This window comes from Bombina bombina, chromosome 4 (assembly GCF_027579735.1).
Source record: "Bombina bombina isolate aBomBom1 chromosome 4, aBomBom1.pri, whole genome shotgun sequence".
Classification (NCBI taxonomy): Eukaryota; Metazoa; Chordata; class Amphibia; order Anura; family Bombinatoridae; genus Bombina; species Bombina bombina.
The window spans coordinates 653,689,395-653,714,977 of record NC_069502.1 but is presented as its reverse complement, the minus strand read 5'-3'; the positions used below and the strand labels follow the sequence as shown (position 1 = coordinate 653,714,977).

General features: G+C 38.4%; 1 protein-coding gene across 1 annotated transcript in view; it reads left to right on the top strand.

The window, feature by feature from the left end:
• TRMT11 (tRNA methyltransferase 11 homolog) overlaps positions 1–25,583 on the top strand; it is a 206,884-nt gene that overhangs the window by 35,709 nt on the left and 145,592 nt on the right. The window contains exons 6-8 of the mRNA XM_053710715.1: positions 6,888–7,022; positions 8,138–8,294; positions 21,086–21,166. Coding sequence (XP_053566690.1) covers positions 6,888–7,022; positions 8,138–8,294; positions 21,086–21,166 — 373 coding nt within the window. The remainder of the gene's footprint in view (positions 1–6,887; positions 7,023–8,137; positions 8,295–21,085; positions 21,167–25,583) is intronic.

Sequence of the window (25,583 nt, the reverse complement as noted above, 5' to 3'; positions counted from 1 at the left end):
TCGCTGGGCAGAGTCTCACTCTTGCCACCTGTCAGCAATCCACATCCCGGGAGTGGAGAACTGGGAGGCGGATTTCTTGAGTCGCCAGACTCTTCATCCGGGGGAGTGGGAACTTCATCCGGAGGTCTTTGCCCAAATACTTCGACGTTGGGGCACACCAGAGATAGATCTCATGGCGTCTCGCCAGAACGCCAAACTTCCTCGCTACGGGTCCAGATCCAGGGATCCGGGAGCAGTTCTGATAGATGCTTTGACAGCACCTTGGAACTTCAGGATGGCTTATGTGTTTCCACCCTTCCCGCTGCTTCCTCGATTGATTGCCAAAATCAAACAGGAGAGAGCATCAGTAATTCTAATAGCACCTGCTTGGCCACGCAGGACTTGGTATGCAGATCTAGTGGACATGTCATCCTGTCCGCCTTGGTCTCTACCTCTAAGACAGGACCTTCTGATACAGGGTCCATTCAAACATCAAAATCTAACTTCTCTGAAGCTGACTGCTTGGAAATTGAACGCTTGATTTTATCAAAACGTGGTTTTTCTGAGTCGGTTATTGATACCCTGATTCAGGCTAGGAAGCCTGTTACCAGAAGGATTTACCATAAAATATGGCGGAAATACCTAGACTGGTGCGAATCCAAAGGTTACTCCTGGAGTAAGGTTAGGATCGCTAGGATATTGTCTTTTCTACAAGAAGGTTTAGAAAAAGGTTTATCAGCTAGTTCATTAAAGGGACAGATTTCAGCTCTGTCCATCTTGTTACACAGACGTCTGTCAGAAGATCCAGACGTCCAGTCCTTTTGTCAGGCTTTAGCTAGGATCAAGCCTGTGTTTTAAAGCTGTTGCTCCACCATGGAGTTTAAACTTAGTTCTTAACGTTTTACAGGGTGTTCCGTTTGAACCCCTTCATTCCATTGATATAAAAATGTTATCTTGGAAAGTTCTGTTTTTAATGGCTATTTCCTCGGCTCGAAGAGTCTCTGAGTTATCAGCCTTACATTGTGATTCCCCTTATCTGATTTTTCACTCAGACAAGGTAGTTCTGCGTACTAAACCTGGGTTCTTACCTAAGGTAGTCACTAACAGGAACATCAATCAAGAGATTGTTGTCCCATCCTTGTGTCCAAATCCTTCTTCAAAGAAGGAACGTCTTTTTACACAATCTGGATGTAGTTCGTGCCCTCAAGTTCTACTTGCAGGCAACTAAAGATTTTCGCCAAACTTCTTCCTTGTTTGTCGTTTACTCTGGACAGAGGAGAGGTCAAAAAGCTTCTGCTACCTCTCTCTCTTTTTGGCTTCGTAGCATAATACGTTTAGCCTATGAGACTGCTGGACAGCAGCCTCCTGAAAGAATTACAGCTCACTCCACTAGAGCTGTGGCTTCCACTTGGGCCTTTAAGAATGAGGCCTCTGTTGAACAGATTTGCAAGGCTGCAACTTGGTCTTCGCTTCATACTTTTTCCAAATTTTACAAATTTGACACTTTTGCTTCTCGGAGGCTATTTTTGGGAGAAAGGTTCTTCAGGCAGTGGTTCCTTCTGTATAATGAGCCTGCCTATCCCTCCCGTCATCCGTGTACTTTTGCTTTGGTATTGGTATCCCAGAAGTAATGATGACCCGTGGACTGATCACACATAACAGAAGAAAACATAATTTATGCTTACCTGATAAATTCCTTTCCTTCTGTTGTGTGATCAGTCCACGGCCCGCCCTGTTTTAAGGCAGGTAAATATCTTTTAAATTATACTCCAGTTTTCCCATTCCTGAAACTGTCATTTAAGGAATTTGATCAATTTTGCTTTATATGTTGTTTTTTCTATTACATATTGCAAGATGTCCCACGTTGAAGCTGAGTCAGAAGATACTTCTGGAAAATCGCTGCCTGGTGCTGGAGCTACCAAAGCTAAGCGTATGTGCTGTAAACTTTTGGTATCTGTTCCTCCAGCTGTTGTTTGTACTGTTTGTCATGACAAACTTGCTAATGCAGATAATATTTCCTTTAGTACTGTTACATTACTTGTTGCTGTTCCGTCAACATCTAATACTCAGAGTGTTCCTGATAACATAAGAGATTTTGTTTCTAAATCCATTAAGAAGGCTATGTCTGTTATTCCTCCTTCTAGTAAACGTAAAAAGTCTTTTAAAACTTCTCATTTTTCAGATGAATTTTTAAATGAACATCATCATTCTGATACTGATAATGGTTCTTCTGGTTCAGAGGATTCTGTCTCAGAGGTTGATGCTGATAAATCTTCATATTTATTTAAAATGGAATTTATTCGTTCTTTACTTAAAGAAGTCCTAATTGCATTAGAAATTGAGGATTCTAGTCCTCTTGATACTAAATCTAAACGTTTAGATAAGGTTTTTAAATCTCCTGTAGTTATTCCAGAAGTGTTTCCTGTCCCTGGTGCTATTTCTGAAGTAATTTCCAGGGAATGGAATAATTTGGGTAATTCTTTTACTCCTAAAGGTTTTAAGCAATTATATCCTGTGCCATCTGACAGATTAGAATTTTGGGACAAAATCCCTAAGGTTGATGGGGCTGTCTCTACTCTTGCTAAGCGTACTACTATTCCTACGGCAGATGGTACTTCCTTTAAGGATCCTTTAGATAGGAAAATTGAATCCTTTCTAAGAAAAGCTTACTTGTGTTCAGGTAATCTTCTTAGACCTGCTATATCTTTAGCGGATGTTGCTGCAGCTTCAACTTTTTGGTTAGAAGCTTTAGCGCAACAAGTAACAGATCATAATTCTCATAGCATTATTATTCTTCTACAACATGCTAATAATTTTATTTGTGATGCCATCTTTGATATCATTAGAGTTGATGTCAGGTATATGTCTCTAGCTATTTTAGCTAGAAGAGCTTTATGGCTTAAAACTTGGAATGCTGATATGTCTTCTAAGTCTACTCTGCTTTCCCTTTCTTTCCAGGGTAATAATTATTTGGTTCTCAGTTGGATTCTATTATCTCAACTGTTACTGGAGGGAAAGGAACTTTTTTACCACAGGATAAAAAATCTAAAGGTAAATTTAGGTCTAATAATCGTTTTCGTTCCTTTCGTCACAACAAGGAACAAAAGCCTGATCCTTCATCCTCAGGAGCGGTATCAGTTTGGAAACCATCTCCAGTCTGGAATAAATCCAAGCCTTTTAGAAAACCAAAGCCAGCTCCCAAGTCCACATGAAGGTGCGGCCCTCATTCCAGCTCAGCTGGTAGGGGGCAGATTACGTTTTTTCAAAGAAATTTGGTTCAATTCCGTTCACAATCTCTGGATTCAGAACATTGTTTCAGAAGCGTACAGAATTGGCTTCAAGATAAGACCTCCTGCAAAGAGATTTTTTCTTTCCCGTGTCCCAGTAAACCTAGCGAAGGCTCAAGCATTTCTGAAATGTGTTTCAGATCTAGAGTTGGCTGGAGTAATTATGCCAGTTCCAGTCCGGGATCAGGGGCTGGGGTTTTATTCAAATCTCTTCATTGTACCAAAGAAGGAGAATTCCTTCAGACCAGTTCTGGATCTAAAAATATTGAATCGTTATGCAAGGATACCAACATTCAAAATGGTAACTGTAAGGACTATCCTGCCTTTTGTTCAGCAAGAGCATTATATGTCCACAATAGATTTACAGGATGCATATCTGCATATTCGGATTCATCCAGATCACTATCAGTTTCTGAGATTCTCTTTCCTAGACAAGCATTACCAGTTTTTGACTCTACCGTTTGGCCTAGCTACAGCTCCAAGAGTTTTTACAAAGGTTCTCAGTGCCCTTCTGTCTGTAATCAGAGGACAGGGTATTGTGGTATTTCCTTATTTGGGCGATATCTTGGTACTTGCTCAGTCTTCACATTTAGCAGAATCTCATACGAATCGACTTGTGTTGTTTCTTCAAGATCATGGTTGGAGGATCAATTTACCAAAAAGTTCATTGATTCCTCAGACAAGGGTAACCTTTTTAGGTTTCCAGATAGATTCAGTGTCCATGACTCTGTCACTAACGGAAAAGAGACGTCTAAAATTGATATCAGCTTGTCGAAACCTTCAGTCACAATCATTCCCTTCGGTAGCTTTATGCATGGAAATTCTAGGTCTTATGACTGCAGCATCGGACGCGATCCCCTTTGCTCGTTTTCACATGCAACCTCTTCAGCTCTGTATGCTGAACCAGTGGTGCAGGGATTACACAAAGATATCTCAATTAATATCTTTAACACCGATTGTACGACGCTCTCTGATGTGGTGGACAGATCACCATCGTTTAGTTCAGGGGGCTTCTTTTGTTCTTCCGACCTGGACTGTAATTTCAACAGATGCAAGTCTGACAGGTTGGGGAGCTGTTTGGGGGTCTCTGACAGCACAAGGGGTTTGGGAATCTCAGGAGGTGAGATTACCGATCAATATTTTGGAACTCCGTGCAATTTTCAGAGCTCTTCAGTCATGGTCTCTTCTAAAGAGAGAATCGTTCATTTGTTTTCAGACAGACAATGTCACAACTGTGGCATACATCAATCATCAAGGAGGGACTCACAGTCCTCTGGCTATGAAGGAAGTATCTCGAATTCTGGTATGGGCAGAATCCAGCTCCTGTCTAGTTTCTGCGGTTCATATCCCAGGTATAGACAATTGGGAAGCGGATTATCTCAGCCGCCAAACGTTACATCCGGGTGAATGGTCTCTTCACCCAGAGGTATTTCTTCAGATTGTTCAAATGTGGGGACTTCCAGAAATAGATCTGATGGCCTCTCATCTAAACAAGAAACTTCCCAGGTATCTGTCCAGATCCAGGGATCCTCAAGCGGAAGCAGTGGATGCATTGTCACTTCCTTGGAAGTATCATCCTGCCTATATCTTTCCGCCTCTAGTTCTTCTTCCAAGAGTAATCTCCAAGATTCTGAAGGAATGCTCGTTTGTTCTGCTGGTAGCTCCAGCATGGCCCCACAGGTTTTGGTATGCGGATCTTGTCCGGATGGCCTCTTGCCAACCGTGGACTCTTCCGTTAAGACCAGACCTTTTGTCGCAAGGTCCTTTTTTCCATCAGGATCTCAAATCCTTAAATTTAAAGGTATGGAGATTGAACGTTTGATTCTTAGTCAAAGAGGTTTCTCTGACTCTGTGATTAATACTATGTTACAGGCTCGTAAATCTGTATCTAGGGAGATATATTATAGAGTCTGGAAGACTTATATTTCTTGGTGTCTTTCTCATCATTTTTCCTGGCATTCTTTTAGAATTCCGAGAATTTTACAGTTTCTTCAGGATGGTTTGGATAAAGGTTTGTCTGCAAGTTCCTTGAAAGGACAAATCTCTGCTCTTTCTGTTCTTTTTCACAGAAAGATTGCTAATCTTCCTGATATTCATTGTTTTGTACAAGCTTTGGTTCGTATAAAACCTGTCATTAAGTCAATTTCTCCTCCTTGGAGTTTGAATTTGGTTCTGGGGGCTCTTCCATCTCCTCCGTTTGAACCTATGCATTCGTTGGACATCAAATTACTTTCTTGGAAAGTTTTGTTCCTTTTGGCCATCTCTTCTGCCAGACGAGTTTCTGAATTATCTGCTCTTTCTTGTGAGTCTCCTTTTCTGATTTTTCATCAGGATAAGGCGGGTGTTGCGAACTTCTTTTAAATTTTTACCTAAGGTTGTGAATTCTAACAACATTAGTAGAGAAATTGTGGGTTCCTTCATTGTGTCCTAATCCTAAGAATTCTAAGGAGAGATCATTGCATTCTTTGGATGTAGTTAGAGCTTTGAAATATTATGTTGAAGCTACTAAGAATTTCCGAAAGACTTCTAGTCTATTTGTTATCTTTTCCGGTTCTAGGAAAGGTCAGAAGGCCTCTGCCATTTCTTTGGCATCTTGGTTGAAATCTTTAATTCATCATGCTTATGTCGAGTCGGGTAAAACTCTGCCTCAAAGGATTACAGCTCATTCTACTAGGTCAGTTTCTACTTCCTGGGCGTTTAGGAATGAAGCTTCGTTGATCAGATTTGCAAAGCAGCAACTTGGTCTTCTTTGCATACTTTTACTAAATTCTACCATTTTGATGTGTTTTCTTCTTCTGAAGCTGTTTTTGGTAGAAAAGTACTTCAGGCAGCTGTTTCAGTTTGAATCTTCTGCTTATAATTTCAGTTTTTTCATTATAAAATTTAAACTTTATTTTGGGTGTGGATTATTTTTCAGCGGAATTGGCTGTCTTTATTTTATCCCTCCCTCTCTAGTGACTCTTGCGTGGAAAGATCCACATCTTGGGTAGTCATTATCCCATACGTCACTAGCTCATGGACTCTTGCTAATTACATGAAAGAAAACATAATTTATGTAAGAACTTACCTGATAAATTCATTTCTTTCATATTAGCAAGAGTCCATGAGGCCCACCCCTTTTTTTGTGGTGGTTATGATTTTTTTGTATAAAGCACAATTATTCCAATTCCTTATTTTTTATGCTTTCGCACTTTTTTCTTATCACCCCACTTCTTGGCTATTCGTTAAACTGATTTGTGGGTGTGGTGAGGGGTGTATTTATAGGCATTTTGAGGTTTGGGAAACTTTGCCCCTCCTGGTAGGAATGTATATCCCATAGGTCACTAGCTCATGGACTCTTGCTAATATGAAAGAAATGAATTTATCAGGTAAGTTCTTACATAAATTATGTTATATATATATATATATATATATATCAAAGTTAGGTTTTAGGTCTTCATTTTCATTATAAAACACACTTGTTGCGTTTTTTTTCTGAAGCTACAGTTTAATACCCAAAATCTTATAAATTATGATATGTTACTTTTATGTACTTCATCCTGCAGGTTATGGTTTATAGGGACCTTACTATTTCATTTTGCAGGATAATTTATCATTATTATTTTTAATATTTTATAACAGGCATTGGAGTTTCTTCCATTTAAAGGGAGAGTGAGTTTACAAAATGCTGAACATATATTTTATTTGCTTGAAGATTATGGATCAGATCCCAACAATGCTCCTAAAGAACCTCTTCATATATACTTTGGCCGGTGGGTGAGTACTGTAATCTTTTTGATTGAGTACTGTATATCATTTTGGATGTTAAAATGGTTGGCTAACTTCTAACATTTAAATAAATTACTATAGATTAAAGAGTATTGGCTGCAAACTAGCGTTTGTCTGATGCTCTATTACATATACTGTATCTAGCTCACTGCATGTACAGTACATGAGTGTAACTTGCAGCCTCTGTGGTTGAATAACTGATACTAAATTCATATTGTGTCAGTCCTGTCCTTTGTATTACATCATCACTCACTATGTGTAGTCCCATGTGTAGTCCCATGTGTATTGCTCACCCATCCAGTCTAAGGTTTTAGAAAACGCCCTCTGCATAGATTTTTCTTTCAATCTTGGAGGAAGATTCAGGTGGTCTTCACAACCTCTACTAAGTATGATTGTGTAGCCAGACAAAAGTATTGTACTCTTGTGTCCAGTCATGTAGCTGTAGGATCTACATTCACTCTACAGAGAGCTCCATCAGTGGTTTATACCACACACCTTTGGGTGCCAAGCATTGTATTACCTTGATAATGCTATTCATTAGATGGGTGATAGATCTTGTGCATTTTTGTATTACCATAATACTGTTAATTAGGGGATATAATTAGGGGATATATCCTATGCAGTCAAAAGGACTGTTAAATGGAAATTAAATCCAAAATTTTTCTTTCATGCTTCAGATAGAGATTACAATTTGAAACAACATTCCAATTTACTTTTATTATCTAGTTTGCTTTATTCTTTTGATATCCTTTGTTGAAGAAATGGCCATGCACATGGGTGAACAAATCGCACAAGGCACCAGTCAGCTGCTTCTGAGCCTATCTAGATATGCTTTTCATCAAAGGATATCAAGAGAATGACGCAAATTAGAAGATAGAAGTAAATTAGAAAGTTGTTTAAAACGGCATGCTCTTTCTAAATCGGGAAAGAAAAAATTTGGGTTTCATGTCCTTTTTAATACTGAAGCACAGTTACTTTCATTGGTATAATCACTGGCTGTCATCTGCATCAAACCAGTGATTACATTGAAAAAGGATGGTTGACAAATGTAATGCATGTTTTCAAAAATGCAAAGTAAAACCTTGTTCTCTTTACATTTTTAGATTGCAGATGGACAGCGTGAGCTTATCAATTTCTACAGTGTAAAAAAAAGACACTTTATTGGGAACACAAGCATGGATGCCGGTTTGTCCTTTATCATGGCAAATCATGCAAGAGTGAAGTCTAATGATGTTGTGTTTGATCCCTTTGTTGGTACTGGTAAGTAAAGCTGTGTTTTATTCCGCACTATCATTCCAGTTACAAATGATTTGAGACAGACAAAGCAAGTCAACCCGTTAAAAAAAATATTCAGTGCTTTTACTTTGATTTGCTGAAACAATCAAGTAACCATCTAAGTACTTTCTAACCATGGGAATAAACCTGTAACAAAGCAAGACTTTTACTTGCTAGTGAAATAAAGCAGATGTATCTGTCTTGTCTCCAAGAAATACTAAAATATCAGTTGAAGCAGCATCTGTGATAAGGCAGATTAAGTGGAATATTAGTTTCCAGATTGTAGCTTTCAGATAAAGTTTTATTTAAAATAAATGTGGCATTTTCATGGCTATATACTAAAAAGTAATTATTATCCTGTGATTTGATAATGTAGTTATTGTTGTTATATTAAAATATTTTGCTGCATGATTAAGGTTTGGTTTTGATTTTTGAAACGAACAGCATATTCATGTTTGTGTACTACTCATCAGTGGGACATAAGTTCACTGGCTGATAACCAAAACTCCCACATTTCTATTGGTTGACATTAATACATTCCTAAAAAAAAATCTCAGTTTACGGATAGCCTTTATTTATTTATATATTTTTAAAAAAAAAGTTCTCTGTGTATTACCCTTGTCTCTTTAAGCAGAAAACCTATATCATGCAATACACGGCAAAAGCTGTCATCCCCAACGTGTCCCTTATGCGATTGCAAAGGGGCAATTTTGTTAGAATAAAGAGAAACTGTATGAACAACTAGAATCTGATGCAATAGCTTTATTCGTTTTGGCAAGAGGTATGTGAGATGGCAACTTTTTTTACAAGACTGTTCTAAATAAGGAAGACTCTAGAAATAATTTTAAAGGGGTCACATTTGTAAACTACAAATTAATTGATTTAGTACAAGACCCCTGGGAACTTAGCTTCTCAATCCCAATTGAAAGGACAAACAGTTTTTTGGTGATGTGCATATGTGGTTACAGTCATTGAAAAGCATGTGAAACAGTGATTATAGGGAAATAATTAAGTTCTTGATGGTACATCCTAGCGTTTTTGAAACTCTAGGATTTACCAGTGCTGTAAATAAAGGAGACTTTCAGTCATGAAGTATAAAAAAACTTCATGCTGAGTGCTAAACACGCAATGGAACCTCTGGTTCTTATATCTGACAAATGTTTCCTCTTTCTAGTATTGACTCCTCCAGTGGTAAATCCCACATATTGTTAACTGCACACAGTGATGAGATTATACAAAATATGTTGTGGTGCAATTCATACAAGATTCATCTGGTAACACCTTAACCCCTTAATGACCACAGCACTTTTCCATTTTCTGTTAGTTTGGGACCAAGGCTATTTTTACATTTCTGCGGTGTTTGTGTTTAGCTGTAATTTTCCCCTTACTCATTTACTGTACCCACATATATTATATACCGTTTTTCTCGCCATTAAATGGACTTTCAAAATATACCATTATTTTCATCATATCTTATAATTTACTATAAAAATTTTTTATAAAATATGAGGAAAAATGGAAAAAAACACACTTTTTCTAACTTTGACCCCCAAAATCTGTTATACATCTACAACCACCAAAAAAAACATATGCTAAATAGTTTCTAAATTTTGTCCTGAGTTTAGAAATACCCAATGTTTACATCTTCTTTGCTTTTTTTGCAAGTTATAGGGCCATAAATACAAGTAGCACTTTGCTATTTCCAAACCACTTTTTTTCAGAATTAGCGATAGTTATATTGGGACACTGATATCTTTCAGGAATCCCTGAATATACATTGACATGTATATATTTTTTTTAAGAAAACATCCCAAAGTATTGATCTAGGCCCATTTTGGTATATTTCATGCCACCATTTCACCACCAAATGCGATCAAATAAAAAAAAATTGTTCACTTTTTCACAATTGTTTTCACAAACTTTAGGTTTCTCACTGAAATTATTTACAAAAAACTTATGCAATTATAGCATACATAGTTGTAAATGCTTCTCTGGGATCCCCTTTGTTCATAAATAGCAGACATATATGGCTTTGGTTTTGCTTTTTACTAATTAGAAGGCTGCTAAATGCGACTGCGCACCACACGTGTATTATGCCCAGCAGTGAAGGGGTTAATTAGGGAGCATGTAGGGAGCTTCTAGGGTTAATTTTAGCTTCAGTGTAGTGTAGTAGACAACCCCAACTATTGATCTAGGCCCATTTTGGTATATTTCATGCCACCATTTCACAGCCAAATGCAATCAAATTAAAAAAACGCTAAATTTTTCACAATTTTAGGTTTCTCACTAAAATTATTTACAAACAGCATGTGCAATTATGGCACAAATGGTTGTAAATGGTTCTCTGGGATCCCCTTTGTTCAGAAATAACAGACATATATGACTTTGGCGTTGCTTTTTTGGTAATTAGAAGGCCGCTAAGTGCTGCTGCGCATCACACGTGTATTATGGCTAGCAGTGAAGGGGTTAATTAGGTAGTTTGTAGGGAGCTTGCAGGGTTAATTTTAGCTTTAGTGTAGAGATCAGATTCCCACCTGACACATCAGACCCCCTGATCCCTCCCAAACAGCTCCCTTCCCTCCCCCACCCCACAATTGTCCCCGCCATCTTAAGTACTGGCAGAAAGTCTGCCAGTACTAAAATAAGTGTTTTTTTTTTTTTAAAATAAAATACATTTTTAGCATATTTACATATGCTACTTTGTAGGATCCCCCCTTAGCCCCCAACCTCCCTGATCCCCCCCAAAACAGCTCTCTAACCCCCCCCCCCCCCCTGCCTTATTGGGGGCCATCTTGGGTACTGGCAGCTGTCTGCCAGTACCCAGTTTGCAAGAAAAATGTTTTTTTTAATGATTATGTTATTTTTCTGTAGTGTAGCTTCCCCCCCACAGACCAATCCCCCACCCCCTGATTAAGGTATTTTATATATATAAAAACTATTTTTTATTAACTTTATAACTTTTAATACAAACTTTTTTTCTGTAGTGTATCGGTTCCCACCCGCTCCCTCTCCGTGCACGCGCCCGCCCCCGCCCACCCGTGCACGCGCGCGCGCCCGTGCGCACCTCTGATCACCCCCCGCCCACGATCCCGCCCCCCTACACATCATTAAGGCCATCGATGGCCGCCACCCGCCTCCCGAACCGGCTCCCACCCACCAACGAATTTAGCCGGTGATGTCCGGTGCAGAGAGGGCCACAGAGTGGCTCTCTCTGCACCGGATTGCTAAAAAAGGTTATTGCAGGATGCCTCAATATCGAGGCATCACTGCAATAACCGGAAAGCAACTGGAAGCGATCAGGATCGCTTCCAGCTGCTTTCCAGACCAAGGACGTACGCCACACGTCCTCTGTCATTAAGTGTATTTTTTTTGAGGACGTGTGGCGTACGTCCTTGGTCGTTAAGGGGTTAAAGTGATGGCAAATCATAGTGTTTTTGAAACGCTTGGATTTACCAGTGCTATAAAGGGGACTTTCAGTCAGGAAATATAAAATGTTCATGCTGAAACACTGCGTGTTTAGCGTAACATTTTATTGAGGTTCATAATTCGGATACTTCCAGTTTTGCATGGACTGCAATTGAAAAGATTTATCAGCTGTGAAGTCTGGCCCATTTCAAAATATTGCCTTAAAGAGAAGTGTTTTTGATATTTTAAATTAAAAATGTGGTTTCATAGGGATCTAAATTCAGAGTATGACCATATTAATTATTGACAGTCACTATATTAGTGTAAGATATTGCAATGTTGTGAAGTGGTAATAATATGCTAATACCTTCTAGTTATGCTGCTATTGTTATCTATTTTAACAGAGTTTTTTTTAAAACAGATGGATATCAATATATATGGTATAGCAGGGCTCAACAAATTTGTTAAAAAATCTAGGAGCCGACTCAAAATTGAATTTAGGAGCCAGAAACGTTTGGCAAGCCCTATGATTTGATTTTATTACTGTGTGTGTGTGTATATATATATATATTATATTATATTATATTATATTATATTATATTACATTATATATGTGTGTGTATGTATTCAGTGTTCTTTAACAGATGCACCACCCGACTGATTTTACTGCCCACCCAGCCAAAAATAAGCTAACATGAGTTAATATTGAGTTAACATTTTTCAATGTTCATTGAACATTGTATGTATGTATGTATGTATATATATATATATATATATATATATATATATATATATATATATATATATATATATATATATATATATATATATATATATATATATAATATATTGTGTGTGTGTATATATATATATATATCCATCCATCCTGAGGTACCAGTGGCTCCTTGGCAGCAGGGTTTGTCAAGCACTGTGGTATAGAATAGCATTTGTTTGATAAATCGTCATTATAATGTTGATTATTATGATAGGTTACTATGTGTTGTTTATATGGTGGTTATAAGTATATAACATAATTGTTGACACCATACACCATGCAACACATAATTTAATTTTGATATTGAACTCTATTAAGTGTCCCTAAAGTGTACCTGTTCTACATTTTTAGTTATTTGTAGCTAAATTTTGACCTTCATACAGATACTGTAATTTTATTTCAAACCATTTGAGCTTTTGAACAAAAACAATTCAACTAATCATATTTCTGAGTTTGACACTTTTTTTTCTTTGGTTCTTTCTTATCTGAATTTCCATTAGAATAAGAGAGTTTTCAGAACATCACCTTCATTTTTAGGTAAGGTAGTGCCAATATATTTATCAGTAAGGCTTCATATTTTTTTCCCCCGCTCATTCCTTTTGGTTCCAGATAAAGGCCAGAGAGCTTCCAACTTATTTTGCCAGCTGAATTTGCTCTGTGATTCTGATGGCTTATGAAGGAGGTGTTTTTTTAATGATCCTAGCTAATTTAATTGGGCTGTTCTTTCTTACATTCTCCTATGGAATCCTCAGTGGAACAGTTATGTAAAGCATGCACTTGGTCTTCCTTGCATACTTTAATTGTATCTGCCAAATCAATCTGTTTGTATTTTTGCAGAAGCGTGACTTTTTAAAACAGTCTTTCAGACCATGCTTTTTCAGATCCATATAAAAGGTTTTCTACCCACCCTTGCTATCATGTGACTCAGCAGTGTTACTGACTAGCAATACTGAAAGACAAAGGGAACATACTTTTCTAACATTTTAATCTATTACAGTATACAAAAGTAAGTCAAGTTGTTCCCCAACACAAAAGAGACTTGATATCCAAGTTCTGTGAACCACATTTGTTGTGTATGACTGAGAGTATTTGGAAATGCAAGAATGGAATAGAGCACTTGGATTTTATTTCTTATAAAATTGACTATTGCTGTTAATTCAGAGTTATAAAGACTAGAAAAAAAAATCAGACTTATAATGGGAAGTGTGTCCAACTTATATTTTGTACAATATGATCTGCTTTAAACTTAATTTATCAATATTTTTCTTTTTAAAAAAAATCTGTCATTGCCTGTATCCATTTCTACTTTCAAGCTTATAAATTTTCAGGCATTTCAAATGAAATTTGTTTCCTATTAAATCTTAATTCTGTTTTCTTCTGTTAAGTGTGATCAGTCCACGGGTCATCATTACTTCTGGGATATTACTCCTCCCCAACAGGAAGTGCAAGAGGATTCACCCAGCAGAGCTGCATATAGCTCCTCCCCTCTACGTCACTCCCAGTCATTCTCTTGCACCCAACGACTAGATAGGATGTGTGAGAGGACTATGGTGATTATACTTAGTTTTATATCTTCAATCAAAAGTTTGTTATTTTAAAATAGCACCGGAGTGTGTTATTATCTCTCTGGCAGAGTTTGAAGAAGAATCTACCAGAGTTTTTGTTATGAATTTAGCCGGAGTAGTTAAGATCATATTGCTGTTTCTCGGCCATCTGAGGAGAGGTAAACTTCAGATCAGGGGACAGTGGGCAGATGAATCTGCATAGAGGTATGTAGCAGTTTTTATTTTCTGACAATGGAATTGATGAGAAAATCCTGCCATACCGATATAATGTCATGTATGTATACTTTACACTTCAGTATTCTGGGGAATGGTACTTCACTAGAATTACACTGTAAGAAATACATAAAGCTGTTTAATAACTAGAGATTATGTTTAACGTTTTTGCTGGAATGTAAAATCGTTTTCATTTACTGAGGTACTGAGTGAATAAATGTTTGGGCACTATTTTTCCACTTGGCAGTTGCTTAATCTGTTTTTCTGACAGTTTCTGTTCTCCCTCACTGCTGTGTGTGAGGGGGAGGGGCCGTTTTTTTGGCGCTTTTACTGCATCAAATATTTCAGTCAGCAACTCATTGTATTCCCTGCATGATCCGGTTCATCTCTACAGAGCTCAGGGGTCTTCAAAACTTATTTTGAGGGAGGTAATTTCTCTCAGCAGAGCTGTGAGAATTATAGTTTGACTGAGATAAAAAACGTTTATTCTGTAATTTGTTTCCTGCTTTCAGAATTTGTTATCTTTGCTAATGGGATTAAGCCTTTGCTAAAGTTGTGTTGTTTACAAGGATTGAGGCTATAACTGTTTCAATTTATTAATTTTCAACTGTCATAGATCTTCTGTGCTTCTTAAAGGCACAGTACGTTTTAATATTATTCTAATTGAATTGTATTTCCAAGTTGCAAGTTTATTTGCTAGTGTGTTAAACATGTCTGATTCAGAGGATGATACCTGTGTCATTTGTTGCAATGCCAAAGTGGAGCCCAATAGAAATTTATGTACTAACTGTATTGATGCTACTTTAAATAAAAGTCAATCTGTACAAATTGAACAAATTTCACCAAACAACGAGGGGAGAGTTATGCCGACTAACTCGCCTCACGTGTCAGTACCTACATCTCCCGCTCAGAGGGAGGTGCGTGATATTGTAGCGCCGAGTACATCTGGGCGGCCATTACAAATCACATTACAGGATATGGCTACTGTTATGACTGAGGTTTTGGCTAAATTACAAGAACTAAGAGGTAAGCGTGATCACTCTGGGGTGAGAACAGAGTGCGCTGATAATATTAGGGCCATGTCAGACACTGCGTCACACGTGGCAGAACATGAGGACGGAGAACTTCATTCTGTGGGTGACGGTTCTGATCCAAACAGACTGGATTCAGATATTTCAAATTTTAAATTTAAACTGGAAAACCTCCGTGTATTACTAGGGGAGGTGTTAGCGGCTCTGAATGATTGTAACACAGTTGCAATACCAGAGAAAATGTGTAGGTTGGATAAATATTTTGCGGTACCGACGAGTACTGAGGTTTTTCCTATACCTAAGAGACTTACTGAAATTGTTACTAAGGAGTGGGATAGACCCGGTGTGCCGTTCTCACCCCCTCCGATATTTAGAAAAATGTTTCCAATAGACGCCACCACAAGGGACTTATGGCAAACGGTCCCTAAGGTGGAGGGAGCAGTTTCTACCTTAGCTAAGCGTACCACTATCCCGGTGGAGGATAGCTGTGCTTTTTCAGATCCAATGGATAAAAAGTTAGAGGGTTACCTTAAGAAAATGTTTGTTCAACAAGGTTTTATATTGCAACCCCTTGCATGCATTGCGCCGATCACGGCTGCAGCGGCATTCTGGATTGAGTCTCTGGAAGAGAACATTGGTTCAGCTACTCTGGACGACATTACGGACAGGCTTAGAGTCCTTAAACTAGCTAATTCATTCATTTCGGAGGCCGTAGTACATCTTACTAAACTTACGGCGAAGAATTCAGGATTCGCCATTCAGGCACGCAGGGCGCTGTGGCTAAAATCCTGGTCAGCTGATGTTACTTCTAAGTCTAAATTGCTTAATATACCTTTCAAAGGGCAGACCTTATTCGGGCCCGGGTTGAAAGAGATTATCGCTGACATTACAGGAGGTAAAGGCCATGCCCTGCCTCAGGACAAAGCCAAAGCCAAGACTAGACAGTCTAATTTTCGTTCCTTTCGTAATTTCAAAGCTGGAGCAGCATCAACTTCCTCTGCACCAAAACAGGAAGGAGCTGTTGCTCGCTACAGACAAGGCTGGAAACCTAACCAGTCCTGGAACAAGGGCAAGCAGACTAGGAAACCTGCTGCTGCCCCTAAGACAGCATGAATTGAGGGCCCCCGATCCGGGATCGGATCTAGTGGGGGGCAGACTTTCTCTCTTCGCCCAGGCTTGGGCAAGAGATGTTCAGGATCCCTGGGCGCTAGAGATAATATCTCAGGGATACCTTCTGGACTTCAAATACTCTCCTCCAAGAGAGAGATTTCATCTGTCAAGATTGTCAACAATCCAGACAAAGAAAGAGGCGTTTCTACGCTGCGTACAAGAGCTCTTGTTAATGGGAGTAATCCATCCAGTTCCACGATCGGAACAGGGACAGGGGTTTTACTCAAATCTGTTTGTGGTTCCCAAAAAAGAGGGAACTTTCAGACCAATCCTGGACTTAAAGATCCTAAACAAATTCCTAAGAGTTCCATCGTTCAAGATGGAGACTATTCGGACAATTTTACCTATGATCCAAGAGGGTCAGTACATGACCACTGTAGATTTAAAAGATACTTACCTTCACATACCGATTCACAAAGATCATTATCGGTACCTAAGGTTTGCCTTCCTAGACAGGCATTACCAGTTTGTGGCTCTTCCATTCGGATTGGCTACAGCTCTAAGAATCTTCACAAAGGTTCTGGGTGCTCTTCTGGCGGTACTAAGACCGCGGGGAATCTCGGTAGCTCCATACCTAGACGACATTCTGATACAAGCTTTCAAACTGCCAAGTCTCATACAGAGTTAGTGCTGGCATTTCTAAGTTCACATGGATGGAAGGTCAACGAAAAGAAAAGTTCACTCGTTCCACTCACAAGAGTTCCCTTCCTGGGGACTCTTATAGATTCTGTAGAAATGAAGATTTACCTGACAGAGGACAGGCTAACAAGACTTCAAAGTGCTTGCCGCACCCTTCATTCCATTCAACACCCGTCAGTGGCTCAATGCATGGAGGGAATCGGCTTAATGGTAGCGGCAATGGACATAGTACCCTTTGCACGCTTACACCTCAGACCACTGCAACTGTGCATGCTAAGTCAGTGGAATGGGGATTACTCAGACTTATCCCCTTCTCTGAATCTGGATCAAGAGACCAGAAATTCTCTTCTATGGTGGCTTTCTCGGCCACATCTGTCCAGGGGGATGCCATTCAGCAGACCAGACTGGACAATTGTAACAACAGACGCCAGCCTTCTAGGTTGGGGTGCCGTCTGGAATTCTCTGAAGGCTCAGGGACAATGGAGTCAGGAGGAGAGTCTCCTGCCAATAAACATTCTGGAATTGAGAGCAGTTCTCAATGCCCTCCTGGCTTGGCCCCAGTTGACAACTCGGGGGTTCATCAGGTTTCAGTCGGACAACATCACGACTGTAGCTTACATCAACCATCAGGGAGGGACAAGAAGCTCCCTAGCTATGATGGAAGTATCAAAGATAATTCTCTGGGCAGAGTCTCACTCTTGCCACCTGTCAGCAATCCACATCCCGGGAGTGGAGAACTGGGAGGCGGATTTCTTAAGTCGTCAGACTTTTCATCCGGGGGAGTGGGAACTTTATCCGGAGGTCTTTGCCCAAATACTTCGACGTTGGGACAAACCAGAGATAGATCTCATGGCGTCTCGACAGAACGCCAAGCTTCCTCGTTACGGGTCCAGATCCAGGGATCCAGGAGCAGTCCTGATAGATGCTCTGACAGCACCTTGGGACTTCAGGATGGCTTACGTGTTTCCACCCTTCCCGTTGCTTCCGCGATTGATTGCCAGAATCAAACAAGAGAGAGCATCAGTGATTCTAATAGCACCTGCGTGGCCACGCAGGACTTGGTATGCAGACCTGGTGGACATGTCATCCTGTCCACCTTGGTCTCTACCTCTGAAACAGGACCTTCTGATACAGGGTCCCTTCAAACATCAAAATCTAACTTCTCTGAAGCTGACTGCTTGGAAATTGAACGCTTGATTTTATCAAGACGTGGGTTTTCTGAGTCAGTTATTGATACCTTAATACAGTGGTTCCTTCTGTATAAAGAGCCTGCCTATCCCTCCCGTCATCCGTGTACTTTTGCTTTGGTATTGGTATCCCAGAAGTAATGATGACCCGTGGACTGATCACACTTAACAGAAGAAAACATAATTTATGCTTACCTGATAAATTCCTTTCTTCTGTAGTGTGATCAGTCCACGGCCCGCCCTGTTTTTAAGGCAGGTAAATATTTTTTAATTTATACTCCAGTCACCACTTCACCCTTGGCTTTTCCTTTCTCGTTGGTCCTTGGTCGAATGACTGGGAGTGACGTAGAGGGGAGGAGCTATATGCAGCTCTGCTGGGTGAATCCTCTTGCACTTCCTGTTGGGGAGGAGTAATATCCCAGAAGTAATGATGACCCGTGGACTGATCACACTACAGAAGAAAGCAATTTATCAGGTAAGCATAAATTATGTTTTTTTTGTTCTCCAGTAACTCTGTCCCTTGGACTGAAAATTCAAGATAAATAATGCTGGTGCTGACCAATTTTGATATTCTGGCTCTAGAAAGAGATTATTCCACTCTATTATGCAATATTTATTTTTTAACTTCATTTAGTTATTTAAAACTACAATCTAAAAATCTATACTATTTATATAAATTGTATATTGTAAACCTCAATGACAGTTAAATAAAAATGCCAACTCATTTATGACCACCAGATGGAACTAGTGTACTGCATATGCCAGTTAATAGGAATCTTGCACTGATATAAGTTCTTTCTTTCTTCTAGCAAGGAACCATATCAATCATATCAATCCTTGATGATTAACTAAAATAAAAATAAAATATATATAATGTTATGCCTGTGCAGAAGATACATAACACGTCTTGCATTTAAATATATTTTATCCTTTATCCTCTCTAAAAAGGATTTTCATTTAACAGAAATGTTTTTGCATTAAAATGTGTTATTTGGTTGCATTCTATACTCTAATATGTTTAAAGTGATAGTAAATTGTGACATTCTTAAAAAGCTAGCCTGAATCTAGGCAATAAATTAACTGATCTTAATTTATCGTTTTGAAGTGAATATGTTCTATAACTTATTTTTATTTCCTTACACCTCTCTAGCTGCCCACCTCTAGCATGAGGTGATGTTTCCACTTCTAACTGTTGAGTGCCGTATGGCTAGCACGGCTATTGGATAATAGGTGGACATGTCACCTCATGAAATAAACAGTTTTGTGGTGTCCAGCTGGAGGGGGTTATTGTAATAGAATGATGAAGGAAATAAAAATAAGTTTTATAGCGCATATTCACTTCAAAATCATGAAGTAAATGGACCTGAAACCCAATATTTTTCTATCATGAATCAGATAGAAGTAAATTAGAAAGTTTTTTTAAAAATTGTATTCTCTATTACCTAATTTGGTAATAGAAGAAAACTGGAAAGTTGATAAAATTATATGTTCTGTCTATCTGGTTTTCAAGCTAGTCCTCCCTAACAGGCCAGATTTTGTGGATATCTGAACTAATAATCGGCTGTTTAGTAAACTTGGTTATTTTACCTGCTCTCATCTAAGGTAATCCTGAAAATCTGGCCTGTTAGGGAGGCCGGAGTACAGGTTTGAAAACCATTGCTCTATTCGAATCATGAAAGAAAATTGTCGGTTTTTATGTCCTTTTTTAAAGGGACACTAAATCCAATTTTTTTTTCTTTCATGATTCAGACAGATCATGCAATTTTAATCAACTTTCTAATTTACTCCTACTATCAATGTGTCTTCTTTCTCTTGCTATCTTTATTTAAAAAGCAGGAATTTAAAGTTTAGTAGCCAGCCCATTTTAGAATCGGCACCCTGGATAGCGCTTACTTGTTGGTGGCTACTTTTATAGCAAACCAAGAAACAAGTATAATTCAGGTTCTGAACCAAAAATGGGCCGGCTCTTAAGCTTTCCATTCCTGCTTTTTAAATAAAGATAGCAAGCGAATGAAGAAAATTTGATTATAGGAGTAAATTAGAAAGTTGCTTAAAATTGCATGCTCTATCTGACTTTTTAAAGAAACAATTTGGGTTTAGTGTCCCTTTAAGGTCCATTCAATTTACTGCACAGATTCAGGCTAGCTTTTCAATGTTAAAGGGACAGTCTAGTATAAATTAAACTTTCATTATTCAGATAGGACTTTTAATTTTAATTGACTTTCCAATTTACTTTTATCATCAAATTTGCTTTTTTCTCTTGGTATTCTTAGCTTAAACTAAATATAGGTAGGCTCATATGCTAATTTCTAAGCCTTTGAGGGCTGCCTGTTATCACATGCTTTTTAAATCTCTTTTCAACACAAAGAGACAGAAAGTACACGTGGGCTATATAGATAACACTGTGTTTAGGCACAGGGGGTTATTTAAGATTTAGCACAAAACAATGCTAAATTTAAGACAATAGATAATAAACAGTCACAGTCATGTGATCAGGGGGCTGGAAGAAGGTTCCTAGATACAAGGTAATCACAAAGGTAAAAAGTACATTAATATAACTGTGTTGGTTGTGCAAAACTGGGGAATGGGTAATAAAGGGATTATCTATCTTTTAAAACAATAACAATTCTATGGTTGACTGTCCCTTTAAAATGTACTATCACTTTAAGCTGCACCAATAAAACTAAGTTGTTTTCAGCTACTAAGCTGGTTTTGATCGTTTTATTTATTATTTTTGTATTCACTGCAATGCAAGGAAATGTTGATAGGTTTCTTGTTTTTTCTCCTGTAGGTGGTCTTCTTCTGTCCTGTGCCCACTTTGGAGCTTATGTTTGTGGCACTGACATTGACTACAATATAGTCCATGGTTTGGGTAAGTGTGATCTCTGTATTTTAAATTAGCCAGTTACACTTCCCTTTGTATCTAATATATATTTTGTTTTCATTAACAAAAGTATAATACTGTTAGTGGCATAAGAAAGTAATGGTTTCCTTTAGTGTTCATATTGTGAGTTTTAATTCACCTCCAGTATGGTCATTTTGGGGTGAAATGATAAAGCTTCTCACAGGTGTATAATAAAAGTACAACATATTTCTAATGGTAGTGATAGTGGTAGTTCACGATCCTTACACTTGGGAATTACATAACCTAGCTACCAGGAGGAGGGAAAGGCACCCTACCAGAGAGAGATATAGAGAGAGAGCTATAGAGAGAGATACTCCTACTTCTCTCCCAGTAGTTATTTGCCTGGGCAAGGAGAGAACCGGTAACACCGGCTAATTAGCAGAAGTTTTGGAAGCACATTCTATTTACACTTAATAGTGTACTTTTCACAAAACAAATTATCTATACTATAATCGCGTTTGTAATGCGTCCGTCCGTCGTCATCGTAGGTTGCGCACGCAGCCAAATCCCTGCAGCACGAGACTATTGGTATTGGCAAAAATATAACAAATAACCAATAGAGGGCGCTGTATATCACTAACAACCAATAGAGGGCGCTGTATGTAACTAGCAACTAATGGAGAGCGCTGTATATCACTAATAACCAATATAGGGTGCTGCATATCACTAACAACCAATAGAGGGCGCTGTATATCAAACAACCAATATATAATAATATACAGTTACATACAGCGAGCGCCCTGTATTGGTTGTTAACAATATACAGCGCCCTGTATTAGTTGTTAGTGATATACAGCACCCTCTATTGGTTGTTAGTTACATACAGCGCCCTCTATTGATTGTTAGTCATACAGTGCCCTCTATTGGTTTTTAGTGATATACAGCGCCCTCTATTGGTTTTTAGTGATATACAGCGCCCTCTATTGGTTTTTAGTGATATACAGCACCCTCTATTGGTTGTTAGCAATATATAGAGCCCTCTATTGGTTGTTAGTGATATACAGAGCCCTCCTATTGATTGTTATGATATACAGCGCCCTCTATTGATTGTTAGTGATACAGTGCCCTCTATTGGTTTTTAGTGATATACAGCGCCCTCTATTGGTTTTTAGTGATATACAGCACCCTCTATTGGTTGTTAGTGATATACAGCACGCTCTATTGGTTGTTAGTGATATACAGCACGCTCTATTGGTTGTTAGTGATATACAGCACCCTCTATTGGTTGTTAGTTATATACAGCACCCTCTATTGGATGTTAGTGATATACAGCACCCTCTATTGGTTGTTAGTGATATACAGCACCCTCTATTGGTTGTTATGATATACAGCACCCTCTATTGGTTGTTAACAATATACAGCGCCCTGTATTAGTTGTTAGTGATATACAGCACCCTCTATTGGTTGTTAGTTACATACAGCGCCCTCTATTGATTGTTAGTCATACAGTGCCCTCTATTGGTTTTTAGTGATATACAGCGCCCTCTATTGGTTTTTAGTGATATACAGCGCCCTCTATTGGTTTTTAGTGATATACAGCACCCTCTATTGGTTGTTAGTAATATATAGAGCCCTCTATTGGTTGTTAGTGATATACAGAGCCCTCCTATTGATTGTTATGATATACAGCGCCCTCTATTGATTGTTAGTGATACAGTGCCCTCTATTGGTTTTTAGTGATATACAGCGCCCTCTATTGGTTTTTAGTGATATACAGCACCCTCTATTGGTTGTTAGTGATATACAGCACGCTCTATTGGTTGTTAGTGATATACAGCACGCTCTATTGGTTGTTAGTGATATACAGCACCCTCTATTGGTTGTTAGTGATATACAGCACCCTCTATTGGATGTTAGTGATATACAGCACCCTCTATTGGTTGTTAGTGATATACAGCACCCTCTATTGGTTGTTATGATATACAGCACCCTCTATTGGTTGTTAGTGATATACAGCGCCCTCTATTAGTTTTTAGTGATATACAGCACCCTTTATTGGTTGTTAGTGATATACAGAGCCCTCTATTTGTTGTTAGTGATATACAGCGCCCTCTATTGGTAGACATTTAAATGTAGTTAGGGCATTAAAATGTTACCTTCAAGCTACAAAGGAGTTTCGTCAGTCTTCTAGTTTGTGTTAGTTCCTGGTAAGCACAAGGGTCAAAAAGCTACAAAAGCTGTCTTTTGTCTTTCTGTATGAAGTGTATCATTTTGATGTATGCCTCACAGCGGGGCCGCTTTTGGTAGAAAGGTTCTTAGGGCTGTGGTTCCTAGTACTTAGACCCTGCCTTACCTTTTTTCCACCCATTCATTTCGTGGACTTCTTAGCTTGGGTTTTGGTTCCCAAGTGTAAGAATCGTGGACTAATAAATACTCGCACACAATACCGATAGAAAGAAAACATAATTTATTCTTACTGGATAATTTAATTTATTTCCTGGTAGTGAGAGTCCACAAACCCACCAAAAAAAAATGTAGCTCATGCTGTCCTTCATACTTTCTTCTTTTCTCCACTTTAAATAATACTGGGAGAGAAGGGGAAGTAGGGGGGAGTTTTATTTATTTCTTATATAAATTGTGCTTTATTTCTTGTGACCTACAAAGACTGCAAGGCAATTTGCCTACGTAGGTTACAGGTTTTTGCTTTTACACCTTTCTATTTATACAATAGCAAATGGTTTTTAATATTTATGTATTTGCAAAATGCATGAAAAACCTGTGTTTATGGTGCTGTCTTCAACTTTCTTATGGAAGAGGCATATTTTTGTATAAGAGAAATACTTGTATATTTTATTTCTAAGCTAGTAATAATAAAATATGTGTATTTGCACGAGTACTTTTACTCATGCAAATGCACCGATACTTAAACCGATACCTCCACTTCCTACCCATATGCTATCTTGTGGCGTTTTTTCAAACTACATGTTCCCATTTAATTTTTAGCTGGAGTGGAGACTAAACTAAAAATTGTTTACTACTGTTCTGCCAATACAAATTGCTGTTATTTGTATTATTGTAGGAGAGATCACTGTACCTCATTCAGACAAACCCCTGAAGTACTGGGCAGTTAATAAACAGATTTCCAGCTGGCTAAAATGGTCCAAAAATATCTTTCTGCCCCATGCAGTAGTGTGGAACGTGAAAGACTGTTCAACTTAGAGTTGAACCTCCTTACTGATTGCATGTTTAGCTATAAGTCTGTTTTTGCTGAGATGCTTCTGTTCTGTTCCTTAAAAAGAACTTGCCAATACATTTTGAAAAAATATTCTAATTGCTAGATTGCCTTTTTTACTGCTAGTTCTCATGTTGCACAATTATGTTCAATACATACTGTATTTTGAGGAACATCCAGGGCTGGACTGGGAATAAAAAGCAGCCCTCGAAAAATATGAAGACTAGCCCTATTTTCCGTTGAGTCGATAGAATGCACGTCCCATTTTTCTCAAAGGAGTTTACTGGGACACTCATTCCCCAATATTTTTTCAGAATTAAATTATATTATTTTGTATTAAATAGAAATGTCAGATTGATATATAACAGACCCACAACCCAATTGCATCACCCCTTTAAATGTAGCTTTCCAGCCCCAACTGCTGCAGCCCACCAGGAAATCTCCTGGTATCCTGATAGGTCAATCCGGCCCTTTCCTTAGCTTATATAATTGTAGGAAGAGTACTCATAGGAAAAATTAAGTTAATTCCAATAAACACTCATCCCGCAATTATAGGACTAGATTTAGATTACATTTAATTGGTAAGCTTTACCAATGCTCTGTTCAAATTTCCAACTCCATAGGCCTTAATGGAGTAGGACATGTAATGAGAGCATTGGTAAAGCTTACCAGTCAAATGTAATCTTAGCCCATAGTGTTGTTCCCCATGATTAAACAGTGCACTGTTCTATTTATTTTACTGTATTGCACTTTTGGTTGGTTGTGATTTTATATTTGTTCTTTATTGTTGTTATTATTAATATATTTTATTGTAATATGTTTTTATTTATAAACATGTTCTGTGAACTGTGACAAATAAAACTGTTTTATTATTTCAAAATGTCTTTTGAGTTACAGTCCTTCATAATTAAAAAGAAGGAATCTTAAATAATTAGTCTGTATTGTGCTTGGTAGTTGGCCTCTTTTAGACCAGTGTGCTTTTCACAGAGGAAAACTTTCCTGAAGTATACCACTCTGAACCCTGCCAAGTAAAGTTAGTCCAGACCCGAAATACCAGGTAGCTCTCCTCTGAACAAGGAACATGACATCCCCAGATGATCGTTTTCGTATGCAAATTAATTTGACCCTAGGGAGGTCTCCCTATGGGTGATGGGGAAAACCAGATGTGGACTCCTTGCCCAGTGTGCTTAGAGGAATGTGGCTGCACCTCAC